At 41.7% G+C, this 13,471-nt stretch overlaps 1 protein-coding gene across 1 annotated transcript in view; it reads right to left on the bottom strand.

Moving 5' to 3' along the window:
- GAB3 (GRB2 associated binding protein 3) overlaps positions 1-13,471 on the bottom strand; it is a 192,182-nt gene that overhangs the window by 55,328 nt on the left and 123,383 nt on the right. The window contains exon 4 of the mRNA XM_073599402.1: positions 1,342-1,787. Coding sequence (XP_073455503.1) covers positions 1,342-1,787 — 446 coding nt within the window. The remainder of the gene's footprint in view (positions 1-1,341; positions 1,788-13,471) is intronic.

Below are 13,471 nucleotides of genomic sequence, written 5' to 3' on the forward strand. Positions count from 1 at the left end.
TGGCAGCACCATGTTGTTGGGATGTTTTTTTTCAGCAGGGACAGGGAAGCTGGTCAGAGTTGATGGGAAGATGGATGGAGCCAAATACAGGGCAATCTTAGAAGAAAACCTGTTATGTCGCGTACACACGATCGGAAATGTCGCCAGCAAAACTCCGATGAGAGCTCTTTGTCGGAAAATGCGACCGTGTGCATGCTCCATCGGTCCTTCGCTGCCGGATTTCCAGCCAGCAAAAGATTGATAGCATGTTCTCTATTTTTTGGTCCGGGAAAAGTTCCTATGCGATAATGCGTTTGTCTGTATGCAATTCGGACGCGCAAAAATCACGCATGCTCGGTAACAATTTCACGCATGCTCGGAAGCATTGAACTTCATTTTCTCGGCTCGACGTAGTGTTATATGTCACTGCGTTCTTGATGGTCGAAAGTTCAGAGAACTTTTGTGTGACCATGTGTATGCAAGGCAAGCTTGAGTGGAATTCCGTCTGAAAAACCATCCGCCCCAGACTTGAGACTGGGGCGGAGGTTCACCTTCCAGCAGGACAACAGCCCTAACATACAGCCAGAGCTACAATGGAATGGTTTGGATCAAAGCATATTCATGTGTTAGAATGGCCCAGTCAAAGTCCAGACCTAAATCCAATTGAGAATCTGTGACAAGACTTGAAAATTGCTGTTTACAGACGCTCTCCATCCAATCTGACAGAGCTTAAGCTATTATAAGAAGAGTGGGCAACATGTCTCTCTCTAGATGCCACTCTCTAGAGACATCCCCAAAAAGACTTGCAGCTGTAATTGCAGTGAAAGTGGTTCTACAAAGTATTGACTCTTGGGCTGAATACAAATGCACGCCACACTTTTCACATATTTATTTGTAAAAAATGTTGAAAACCATTTATAATTTTCCTTCCACTTCACAATTATGTGCCACTTTGTGTTGGTCTATCACATAAAATCCCAATAAAATACATTTATGTTTTTGGTTGTAACATGACAAAATGCGGAACACTTCAAGGGCTATGAATACTTTTTCAAGGCATTGTAGTTGCATTGAAATTTCCTGACATAATCAATAGATAGGTTCACATTAAAGATTTTTTTAAAATTTACTAGCTCAGCCTCTTTAAAGGAATCCATATGTCTTATGAATCTCACAAGTTGTATAATTACGTTCCTGATTTACTTGATTTAAAATGCAAGTTAATAAAAAAAAAAAAATCATCAAGTAATTTAATATAACCGTCACACTTTTCCTCACTTTTCCTATAACTGATACCAGTTTAGCGACATGCGACCTGTAACTGGTTTAGGCCTCAGTCATCCAGATAAAATGAATGTTTACCTTTCCAGTTCCTAACGTTGTCCAAACTGGATAGTGAGATTCTTCTTGGCACCATTCCAGATAAACAATGTCCATTCTGGATAATTCCACTGGAAATCACTTCATGCCTTGCTTCTGGAAAGTGGTTTGGTTTAGGCGGTCTCGGTGGTGGAATAATGGCTAAGATCTCACCGTCACTAAGCCCACTGTGATTTTTTTCAATGGAAAATGTTTGTGATGAAGCAGGACCCAGAAGAGGGGAAGAAGAAGAAAAGTCACTGGAGGAACCATTTGATTCAAGGTCCTTGATGGCAATGGAAGTTGGGGATTGGATATGACCATGGTGGTGAAAGTTTACATTGTAAAGTGTCTGGTTAAGAGGATGTTGAGATGATAAGCAGTCAACAAAAACATCATCAGAGGAGGTCTGTTCTAGGGATTTGTCAGAGTTTGACCATGCATCACATCTGAAATGAAGAGCACAAAAAGTAAATCAACAAATAAAATACAAGAAAGATAAAAAATGTTTCTTTAAATGACAAATACAGACTTTTGTCTTGTCTGAGCCTGGTAGGCCTGTTTCACACGGGCTTCAGCTTGCATAAGAACAGTGTGAACAGCAAGTCTTGGCAAAGCATTTGCAGAGCTTTCAACATTCTTTGTTAAAGCGTTCAAAGTACCATTCAACTCCAGTTTGTCAATGCTGAATACAGATCCTAATGGGAGCATTGATTGGCACTTTAAACAAGCTGCTAGCAGGCTTCAGAACTTCTTGAAGCTTGTTGAAAGCCTGCTAGTAGCTTGCTTTAAAGTATCAATCAACATTTGCATTAGGATCTGTATTCAACACTTACAAACCGGAGCTGATTTGTACTTTACAAGCTTCACCAAAGTTTGCTGAAAGCTCTGCTTTACCAAAGCTTGCTATTCACACTGCTCTTATTCAAGTTGTAGCCCGTATGAAACAGGCTGTATAGTTGACAAAGTTTTCATACTGCAACCATCATGATGTTTTTTCATAATAAATTATTTAGTAAACAATGTGAATGGTTCTCCTGCACTTTTATTGGCCCCGACACTCATAACAGTGGTACAGAGAATCTTCTAGTATTTGCCCCCTTTATGCACCATCTGTATCAACAGGGTTCTTGTTGCAGCCTATTGTATATTAAACATTCATGTATAAAAGAGCTACTGCATGGAGTTATACATGGCTCTGGAAGCCAGTGTAAGGATGATCTACCTTGTTAGGTGACTGGCTGGAAGATTAGCTGTAATGGTAAATTTATTGTGGTCACTATTCTGAAAGTAATTGTATTTCTATAAGCAATTCAATAGAGGATGTTTGCACCTGCTAGCCTATTCTTTATTCTCTGAAGGAATAAATAGAAAACAGCAAAGGTGGTGACAACAATAGGCTTATGCTCATCAGCTAAGCTCAGAGATGGACTAAGGCAGAATAGGGCCTTAGACAAGGCAACAGCTTCAATTGACATAACGATTGTAATAGGCACAGAGAAGCCACTCCATTCACTTTGTCTATACTGGCATGGCCCCTCTCTATCAGACAGGGACAGGCAAGTACACACATATGACCAACTGTGTAATCCCCCTGGTTTACTTCAGAGGCATGAAGATTATAACTGCATGAAGGTGAACAAGGGTGAACGTAGCCTTTAAGTCACACTATGGGCCCTCCTTACAGTAGTTTGGCTGACATCAGCAGGAGCCAATGGCTCCCCTGTTTTCATTATCCCTGTGAGACCAGGAAGCAAGAGCAGTGGTGCTGTAGCCAAGACAGTGCTGGATTGGTGATTTGGTCAAAAAAGTGTTTAAGGATGGAGGGATGGGTAGATTAAGACGTTTTTTACCTTAATGCAGATATTGTATTAAGGTAAAAAAAAAATTTTCCTTTAGAATCACTTTAATCCCTTTTCCTGGCCCTTTAAGAGCTTCTAAATGCCGGGAGGCAGAGATGGACATTCGGGTCATATGACCACTGTGATTGGGTCTCACAGCGGTCATATGATCAGAAAGCCCCCCCGATCACAAGTATGCATCGGGAGCTTTCCGGTCCCCACTAGTAACTGTGCTGGGAGTGTGCAGGGCATGCGCTCTCAGCACAGACAAGTGTTTACATAGGGCCGCATATATGCGGCCTCTCAGTATTAAAGCCCACCCGCCAAAAAGCTGCATATATGCATACGACCAGTGGGAAGAGGTTAATGATATAAAAACATCAGTAGCATGAAAAAGTAATCCTACATTCAAACACTGTTGGACATTAATACGGATTAATGAGTCATTTGGAGCTATCATCACATCATCCATCCTCTGCAAGATGTAAGTGTGATTACCATTACCAATTTTATGAATACCAGACAGATAAAAACAAAACAGAAAAAACACTATTTATGTATGCAATATATTAAAAGTAATAAAGACTGTTATTACGTAAGATTACCATAAGTAACCGAATCTACCTTGATATCAGCGCCCCTTAATCCCCCTGCACAGTACAACTCAAATGGAAACTGCCAGCCCTCTGAGCCAATTAGAGCTCTCCTACATTGCATAGTGCATTGCATAGTGCTGTCAGTCTCGCTTCCTAAACTAGTTTACAGGAGGGTATCTGTACAACCTCATCTACGTGTCGCTAGTCATGTGCTGTACAATTAGCAATAAAGTAGTGTTTTTGCACAGCACAATTTTGTTGGTGGGGAAACAATGGGCCCTCGTATCAGTTGTCTTATATTATAGATTGCAGCGTTCCCATACTTGTCAGCACACAAAATGGCAAGGTTCTTGTTTATTTGATGGAATGCACACTCTGTTTGAGATGCATTTGGCTATTTTTAAAATGAAGTCAGAGATTTCTGTCCTCCATCTGATTCTCACAGATTATACCAAGTGGGAGGGACGGTACGATCTTTTTTAAGTGTCATTAGATAGAACACTCCGTTCTCTTCTGCTTGTATCAAAGATTACTAAAATGTCTTTACTAAGAAACATGCACATTTATCTCACATATTTTTAGCAGTCACTTCATTTTTAGAAGAGTGACCCTCTCCATAAATTCATAATTACAGTCAAAATGTAGGCCATGCTTGGAAATAGTGATTGCTGGACATGTAAAAAACAAAAAAAAAAAGAACAAAATAAACATCTAATGGTTTCTGTCAAGCATTAACATTCATGCTTACTAGGCAGTAATTAAAATGTATTTTTAGCAATAAAACGTGCAACAATAGAATCTTCAAGGATATAGCGATAGACAAGCTATGGTCATAATAGAGCTAGCATATCCATCACACTCTATACAAACACCAGACAGCAACCTATTTCCCAAGGAAATAAACAAAGATAGTGTTTTCCACTTTAAGAAAGTGTCAAATCTTTGAATGTGGAATGTATCCTGTCCCCTGCGACTTCCACGATTTGGCTCAGATAAATCAAACTTAAATAAAACAGTGGGTCCAACTGAGCTGTACTAATCTTCAAAGGGCTACATTTTGTCTTCTGAGGGCCACACCTACTTAATTCCACAAAAAATATTTAATCGCTTTTGTATTTAACAAGATTTTATCCCAAAAAAGAGGGACTTAAAACACTGCCTGAAGTGTTGACCTGCAAAATGATGGATTGAAATGTAACTTGTATCAAATGGAATCCAGCTAGAACTTTGTCCAGTGTAAATTGATAAACCATGTAGAGGTTCAAAGAATGTGAGAGAGGATTACATGCAAACCAGTTTGATATGACTGATTAAGCATTTTATTTTAGTGTATATTTCATATATTTAATGTTTAATGCTCTTTTCGATACTTGACTCAATGGATATAATGTTAATTTTACAAATATCATGAGTGTCCGGTATATGTTTAATACTATTAATACTCCTATACATAGGTGTGGGATGTGCATTTAAATGTTTAATATTTTTCTTTTATTCTGTACAGTGAGTAAGACTCTACACAAATCAACCGGGTATACATATTAATATTTAACTCGTAATCCAAAGCAAACGACACCTATAGCTTTTAATGCTATTTCCTCTTAGCCCTGATGAAGGGGGACCTGTTGAACCCTTCAAACATGCTGGCTTTTTGATTTCCAATAAAAACAGCATCTGGACTTTTACATAATGTGCAGGTGATTTCCTCCTAGCACCCCAGCTTAGCAGTTTCTTGGATTTTTGCAGGGTGATTTGCTTACAACCTGGGAACAGTAATGGCAACTGCATTGAAATGTATGTACCATCCATAAAAAAGAGGACAAATTCAGGGTTGTCAGTAAAGTCTGGAAAAAAATGTGTAACAAAAACATTAGTTTAAACATAATGAACAAGTTAAAGTGCCAAATACCAGCTCTATAATGTGACACCTGCCTAGCTAGGAAAGGCACCTGTCACAGGGCTGCAACTGGTGACAAGTGTGTAAGGCCTAGCTGTCATGCAGATTCACTGGCTTTAATACACTGAGTGAATGACAGGAAGCAAGCATCCACATCTAATGTTCTGACTAGGATTTGAATTCACTGGATTTGTACTTCACAGTTAAAAAAAAAAAGAAGTAAGCTAAGGACAGCAGAGGGCACAATCTGAGTGTAGTAACTTTAAGATTTTTATCGTGGAAAAGAAAAATGGCAACTTACATGCAAAACAGTTAAAGAAAGGCTTGACAAAGATGTATGTCATCCTAAAACGCGTAGCCACACCCATCCTGCGTGCCACAGATTCCCTTACTTATGGCTCCCCAGCCTCCAGCGTGTCTCTTTGATGTTACAGAACACCCTAGGCTGCGGGGGTGAATAACACCAGGCAAGGAGACTCAGCGGACATTAAGGAAAGGCACATGCTATCCCTTTGCTATACGAGTTGCCACATGTGTTCTGTGCTCTTCTTCACCATATCATACTGCACTTAGTCTTGGCACCCTCTTATGTATACTTGGTGTACAAGCCACACAGCTGTCGGTCCTGAGTTCCTTCTCTCCCAGACTGCTTCACTGAGAATCCACCATGCCAGGCTGCACATTTAAAGTGTTTGTTAACCAAAAAAAAAATAAAATAAAGATCCTGTTCCCTTAAAGCATGTTATACAGCAGAGTGCTTGTGCTGTGTCAATTGGACCCCCGTATCACCTGAAATACCTGGCTGATCCTGCCTGGCTATACCCTCCCCTCTGCAAACAGACCACGATAATCATGGCTGCTGAGCCCCTGACATTGTGGTTTGTTTGCGTGATTCCATAAGCCGCAGCCTGCTATCTGTCTCCTGTGTCCTTCTCCCGGTTGGGACACCGAGACAGGTGAAAGAACATCTAACTGATAAATCCGTTGTCTGAAGCCGGCTTACCACATCCGGGAGAGCTGTCATTTCATCTACCACTGAGACTGTCCACAGACACAGGACTGGGAGCACCATCCATGACTTACACTATCATGCCTGTTTTTACTGCTGCAATGTGAGTTTACCTATATATTTTATTAAAGCATTTTAAACTTATAAAAACGACTGCACCCAGAGGCGCCTCTCTACTTGTTGTTTTTGTGTCCTTCTCCCCCCTCCCCTCTCTGTCTGTCTCGGCTCTACCAGCGCCCCCCCCCGGCTCCTGCTGCTCTCATTTCAGCAATTAATTACTCCCATCTTCTGCACCATTATAATAATTGTCCCTGTGCCCGTGTTCTGTAAAAAAAAACTGCACGATTGTACCTGTATGAGCTCCGCTCCTGCCGCTCAGCTGATTGTCGGCAGCTCGACGCTCACTCTCTCCTCTCTCCCCCTCCTCCCCGGCTGACATCAGCGGGAGGGCTCGGCCCTGCCCACTGCAGCTGTGAGCCGGTGTTTAGTCAGATTCGGCGACCTGTCAGAATTTGTAACGGAAGTGACATTCTGTAGCCGCTATCTTGCTACACCCCACACTTGTCCACAGTAAGGATACAGTGAGAAGGTGGCAAGCGGACATCTTGTCACACCCAGCAGAGTCTGGCATTTCACACTTTTTTTAACCACTAAACAGAGCTTATATAGTGACACTATGGGGTTTATTTACTAAAGAGAAATACACTTTGCACTACAAGTGCACTGCAAGGTCACTTAAAAATGCAGTCGCTGTAGAGGGACATGCCTGGAAAAAAAAGCAGCATTTTTGCTTGTACATGTTTGGATGATAAAATCAGCAGAGCTTCCCCTGATTTTAGAACTTCCCCTCAGATTTAGAGCGACCGCACTTCCAAGTGCTCTTTCAAGTCACTTTGCAGTGCACTTGTAGTGCAGAGTGGATTTTCCTTTAGTAAATCAAACCCAATGTTTTTAAATCCATCTGACTGTTTTGATGTTGAATTGTAAAAGCAGCCGCAAGCCTGCTGATCTCACAGGTTTGCTAATCTGACAGAACAATGCTGTTTTTACAATTCAACATCTAAACAGTCATACGGATTTCCAAATACTCTATTTCCCTATATAAGCTCCGTTTAGTAGTAAAAATAAGTGTGAAATGCTAGACTCCGGTGGGTGTAACAAGATGACCACTTGCTGACTTCTCACTGTATCCTTAGTGCCAGTTCACACTAGACGCGGCACGACTTGCAGGTCGCCTCACCGAGGCGACCTGCACATGACTGCCGGGGCGACTTGCAAGACGACTTCTGTATAGAAGTCTATGCAAGTCACCCCCAAAGTAGTACAGGAACCTTTCTTCTAAGTCGGAGCGACTTGCGTCGCTCCGATTAGAACGGTTCCATTGTACAGAACGGGAGGCGACTTGTCAGGCGGCTAGGTCGCCTGACAAGTCGCCCCCGTGTGAACCGAGCCTTACTGTGGATGAGTACAGGGTGTAGCAAGATGGCGGCAACAGAACGTCACTTCCGTTTCGAAAATCTGACGGGTCACCTAATCTGATGAAACACCAGAGAGACAAGGGAGGAGAGGAATCAGCTGAACGTTGGGAGCGGAGCTCATACAGGTACAATCGTTTTTTTTTTTACAGAACAGAGGCACAGGGACAATTATTATAATGGTGCAGAGAGGATGGTAGCATTTAATAAAAGTGGGTTAACAACCACTTGAAGACAAGCAATTTTAACTTTTTGAATGTAAGTCCCCAAAGAGGTGCTGCATAGAAGTGTTCTGGAACCAGTGAAAGTTGACCCCTGAAGTACCACAAGGACATATACAGACTTTTTTGCAGTTTTACATTACGTCCCTACTACACTCCTGTGTCATAGATCTATTTTGATGTGTTAAAAAAATTGTCAAGTAGGTGATCAGATGCCAGCTTTGCACTTCATTGCTTTTTTTAACTAAACTCATCATTACCCTCTTTGGTGAATTCCTATACTTATGCTACAGATCCAAAAACAAACACTGTAAAGTAAAACACATCACATATATATGTTTAATGGTTCACAAATGTTGTCTACTATTTTTTCCTTGTATGTTGTATGTGTCCATTTCCATGTTTTGTGTAACTTATGAGAACTCCCATGTGCTTTCACTGACCAAAAAAGGAGCTCTCCAATACGATGTGTATGCTCTAACATCTGTTTATGGTGTTATAAAAGATATCACAACTTAAAGTTCAATTAAATTTAATCCACTCTGAAATGGTTTATGACTGTTTCCCATAGCTGGGTCAGTGCCCACATTTTCTCATGCTTAAAAAGGAAACAGCTAGTTAACTCTTCATGCAGAAGGCTGAGACAAGCCCATACTGTCTGGTCTGCTTTTTACTGCAAGGGCAAAGCTAATGAATTACATCAAATTGGTAAAATAAATCAGGAGGTGCATATACATGGGAGCTTCCCTTGCAGGCGTGTTTTTAAAGATGCAGCTTTTTAGCTGTTAGTCCCAATCTGATTTCCCTATCAAGTAAATTACTGATCTGGATCAATCATGCAACCAATGAAGTCTGAAAAGGGTTAACCCCTGTGCATTCTAGGTCAATGACTAAGTATGGGGGTGAAAATGAAGATATCCTTCCAACACCTGTAGCTTTAAAAATACGTGAGCACTGCCAGCAGCATTACTTATATCCATATATCCAAGTATATACTGTGTATACAAGTACTCCTTAAAATAGACAGTTTAAATTTTAGTATAGTTGTCCTTTAAGTAAACTGCCCACATCTCTCAGTAAAGCCCGGATAGTGAAATACTTAACTTCTTCTCTGCTCCAGAAATGTTTACTGTGTGGCCCTGCCAAGCGCTGCCAATCTTTGTGAGCCAAGTGTCCCAGTCAGGTCCCCTTCCTAGTGTACACAAGTGTGTTTCAACCCTATCCAGCAGAGTACAGATTATCAGTAGGGAATAGTAGGGCTTTGGTGCACTAGTGGACAGGACCATTTGTTTACAAAGGCATGGCTGCGCTGGACAGGGCTCCACAATAAAAATTCTGGGAGCATGGGAGGGAAGATATTCTAATAATATGTAAGGCTTTATGATAAGAAGCTATACTGAAATCCCTAAACAAGCTCCACTAATATTTTGCTTTCCTTCCTTGCACATTATACAGCTAGTAAATAATTACAGCCCTGACACCCTCACAGACTACATGCCTGTGTCCACCCCATCCCAATGGGTTATGATCCGACGTTACTCCTTTATATTTACTGGCAATTATGTAGTGTGAGGACAGGTGTAAACTGTCACTTCAATTTATATCCAATCACGAAGGCCCTGGTGAATCTACTGTATATCAATCAATACATCATTCAGAAGGGGGAGCAGCGGCAATGTCACCTACTTTTAAGTGTTTTGCAGAGGCAATGTCACCTGTTGTTAAGTGTTTTGCAGTGGCAATGTCACCTGTTGGTAAATGTTTTGCAGAGGCAATGTCACCTGTTGGTAAATGTTTTGCAGAGGCAATGTCACCTGTTGGTAAATGTTTTGCAGAGGCAATGTCACCTGTTGGTAAGTGTTTTGTAAAGAAAATGTCACCTGTTGGTAAGTGTTTTGTAAAGAAAATGTCACCTGTTGGTAAGTGTTTTGCAGAGGCAATGTCACCTGTTGGTAAGTGTTTTGTAAAGAAAATGTCACCTGTTGGTAAGTGTTTTGTAAAGGCAATGTCACCTGTTGGTAAGTGTTTTGTAAAGACAATGTGACGTACTGGTAAATGTTTTGTAAAGACAATGTGACGTACTGGTAAATGTTTTGCAAAGGCAATTTAACCTGTTGGTAAGTGTTTTGCAGAGGCAATGGGGGTTATTTACAAAAACTGCATGGTACAAAATCTGGTGCAGCACTGCATAGACACCAATCAGCTTCCAGGTTTTAGATATATAGAAATAGATTTGCTGCTGTGGATATCTTTCAGGGCATAAAAGCTTGGTTTTAAGCACAGGCTAGAGAAGTACACAAACCAGGGCTCACAGTTAAAATAAAAAGAGGTAGTGGATGCCCTTTTCACACCATGCATTGAGTCATCATGAGTTCATGTGCACTGCATAAAGACAGTCTGTTCTGTTAAATGGCAGTGGACAGGACTCCATTTTTAATGCAGCACACCACAATGCATGACGTGTATTATTGTGACTGCACAGTGCTGTAATAAGATGTTGTAATGCCATTCAAAATGAAAGACAGCACAACAAACCATGGTACATGTGTTACCGTGCATTACGTCATTCAACAACAGTGTAAAGGGGGTGGGGGTGTTATTGTTTTGTTGTGGGTAAGGTTACCATTAGGGTTATAAGGATTAATTCATATTTGGTTACTAGGCTTCTAAGTCTGGAACAATCTGCTGAAGAAGGAACATATTGCTATACAAGCTGAGTGGATTTGATGGAAGATAAAAAACACAAGTTCAGTTTCTCTCATGCCATACAATCCCCTGTAGTATATGATAAATGTCACTTCCTGAATGCTTTTCTACACAGAATCTGTTCAGGAAGTGACCATTTGAATAATACAAATAGTCTAACAGGAGTGAAAACAGGAAACGGTTTCTGATATCCTGACTTTTATCAGAGTATGGAGATGCCTCTATTGCTTATTCTAACTGTGTTACAGGAGAGCTTATGAGAAAAGGGGATACCCATTATTGAAATGTACCTGTCATAAACACACCTAGAAGCAGACTTTATTTCAGCTACTTTTGTATCCTGTTATTTCACAAGAAGCTAGTGATACCACATAGGATTTGGTTAAAGTGGAGGTAAACTTCTTTTTTTAATAATTTGCTAACAGGCAGGGTATTTATGGCAGTAGAGACCCTATCTGTCTCTTCTGCAATAAATGCATCCCCCTGCCTGTTAGCCATCAAGTGCACTGAGCCGCGCATTTATGGCCCTGATCTGTGCGGCTGTGCTGTGACTCCTGTGCGCATGGAGTCACGGGAGTGACATTATTGTGCCCTGGCCTATCAAACGGCCAAAGGCACAGAACCCAGAAGGAAAACCGCATGAGGAAGAAGTGCCAGGAGCCTGCTGGATCGATCCCAGAGCAGCGCTGGAGGGCACAAAAGTGAGTACATATTTTTGTTAATTAATTTATAATATCTTTTCATGCGACGACACTAAAGAAATTACACTTTGCTACAATATAAAGTAGTGAGTGTAGTAGTTAATGTCTAAACCGGCGACAAAAGTGAGTATACCCATAAGTGAAAATGTCCAAAATGGACCCAATTAGCCATTTTCCCTCCCTGGTGTCGTGTGACTAGTTAGTGTTTCAAGGTCTCAGGTGTGAATGGGGAGAGTAGGTGTGTTAAATTTGGTGTTATAACTCTCACTCTCTCATACTGGTCACTAGAAGTTCAACATGGCACCTCATGGCAAAGAACACTCTGAAGATCTGAAAAAAAGAATTGTTGCTTTACATAGAGATGGCATAGGCTATAAGAAGATTGCCAAGACCCTAAAAATGAGCTGCAGCACGTTGACCAAGATCATACAGTGGTTTAACAGGACAGGTTCCACTCAGAACAGGCCTCACCATGGTCGACCAAAGAGGTTGCGTGCACGTGCTCAGCGTCATATCCTTTTGGAAATAGACGTATGAGTGCTGCCAGGATTTCTGCAGAGGTTGAAGGGGTGGGGGGTCAGCCTGTCAGTGCTCAGACCATACGCCGCACACTGCTTCAAATTGGTCTGCATGGCTGTCGTCCCAGAAAAAAGTCTCTTCTAAACATGATGCACAAGAAAGTCCGCAAACATTTTTCTGAAGACAAGCAGACTAAGGACATGGATTACTGGAACCATGTCCTGTGGTCTGATGAGACCAAGATAAACTTATTTGGTTCAGATGGTGTCAAGCGTGTGTGGCGGCAAACAAGTGAGGATTACAAAGACAAATGTGTCGTGCCTGCATTCAAGCATGGTGGTGGGAGTGTCATGATCTGGGGCTGCATGAGTGCTGCCGGCACTGGGGTGCTACAGTTCATTGAAGAAACCATGAATGCCAACATGTACTGTGACATACTGAAGCAGAGCCTGATCCCCTCCCTTCGGAGACTGGGCCGCAGGGTAGTATTCCAACCTAATGACCCCAAACACACCTCCAAGACGACCACTGCCTTGCTAAAGAAGCTGAGGGTAAAGGTGATGGACTGGCCAAGTATGTCCCCAGACTTAAACCCTATTGAGCATCTGTGGGGCATCCTCAAACGAAAGGTGGAGGAGCGCAAGGTCTCTAACATCCACCAGCTCCATGATGCCGTCATGGAGGAGTAGAAGAGGACTCCAGTGGCAACCTGTGAAGCTCTGGTGAACTCCATGACCAAGAGGGTTAAGGCAGTGCTGAAAAATAATGGTGGCCACACAAAATATTGACACTTTGGGCCCAATTTGGACATTAGACATTAATGGCTGTGTGTTGAGTTATTTTGAGGGGAGGCAGGCGAGGCCTCTTCTGAGTGGAAGCTGTCCTGTTAAACCGCTGTATGGTCTTGGCCACTGTGCTGCAGCTCAGTTTCAGGGTCTTGGCAATCTTCTTATAGCCTAGGCCATCTTTATGTAGAGCAACAATTCTGTTTTTCAGATCCTCAGAGAGTTTTTTTTCCATGAGGTGCCATGTTGAACTTTCAGTGACCAGTATGAGAGAGTGAGAGAAATAACACCAAATTTAACACACCCGCTCCCCATTCACACCTGAGACCTTGTAACACTAACGAGTCACATGACACCGGGGAGTGAAAATGGCTAATTGGGCC

Source organism: Aquarana catesbeiana, linkage group LG09, assembly GCF_042186555.1.
Source record: "Aquarana catesbeiana isolate 2022-GZ linkage group LG09, ASM4218655v1, whole genome shotgun sequence".
In the NCBI taxonomy this organism is placed as follows: Eukaryota; Metazoa; Chordata; class Amphibia; order Anura; family Ranidae; genus Aquarana; species Aquarana catesbeiana.